Source organism: Penaeus monodon, chromosome 30, assembly GCF_015228065.2.
Source record: "Penaeus monodon isolate SGIC_2016 chromosome 30, NSTDA_Pmon_1, whole genome shotgun sequence".
Taxonomy (NCBI): domain Eukaryota; kingdom Metazoa; phylum Arthropoda; class Malacostraca; order Decapoda; family Penaeidae; genus Penaeus; species Penaeus monodon.
In genome coordinates, this window is record NC_051415.1 from 26352132 (window position 1) to 26352400 (window position 269).

Here is a 269-nt window from a genome sequence, read left to right on the forward strand (position 1 = left end):
TGGTCATGGTGCAGTTGGCGTCCGTGCTCTCGGAGGTGCTTGAGGCGCCCGTGTTCAGGACGAAGAAGGTGATGGTGAAGACGGTGAGGTTGGAGAGCACCGTGAATGCGTACCTGTTGGTGGGGGGGGGGGCGTTGTTGGCGTCTTTCATTGGATGTTAGGTATGTTTTTTTTTCTTTCTTTCCTATACACTTGAAGAGTGCAGGTAGTAAGTTATACACACATGCGTGCACACATAGAGATAAACAGATAGATTATTGCGCGCGCAC

The 269-nt window shown here is 50.6% G+C and overlaps 1 protein-coding gene across 1 annotated transcript in view; it reads right to left on the reverse strand.

The window, feature by feature from the left end:
- LOC119592391 (major facilitator superfamily domain-containing protein 12-like) overlaps positions 1-269 on the reverse strand; it is a 49907-nt gene that overhangs the window by 4195 nt on the left and 45443 nt on the right. Inside the window, exon 5 of the mRNA XM_037941212.1 lies at positions 3-113. Coding sequence (XP_037797140.1) covers positions 3-113 — 111 coding nt within the window. The remainder of the gene's footprint in view (positions 1-2; positions 114-269) is intronic.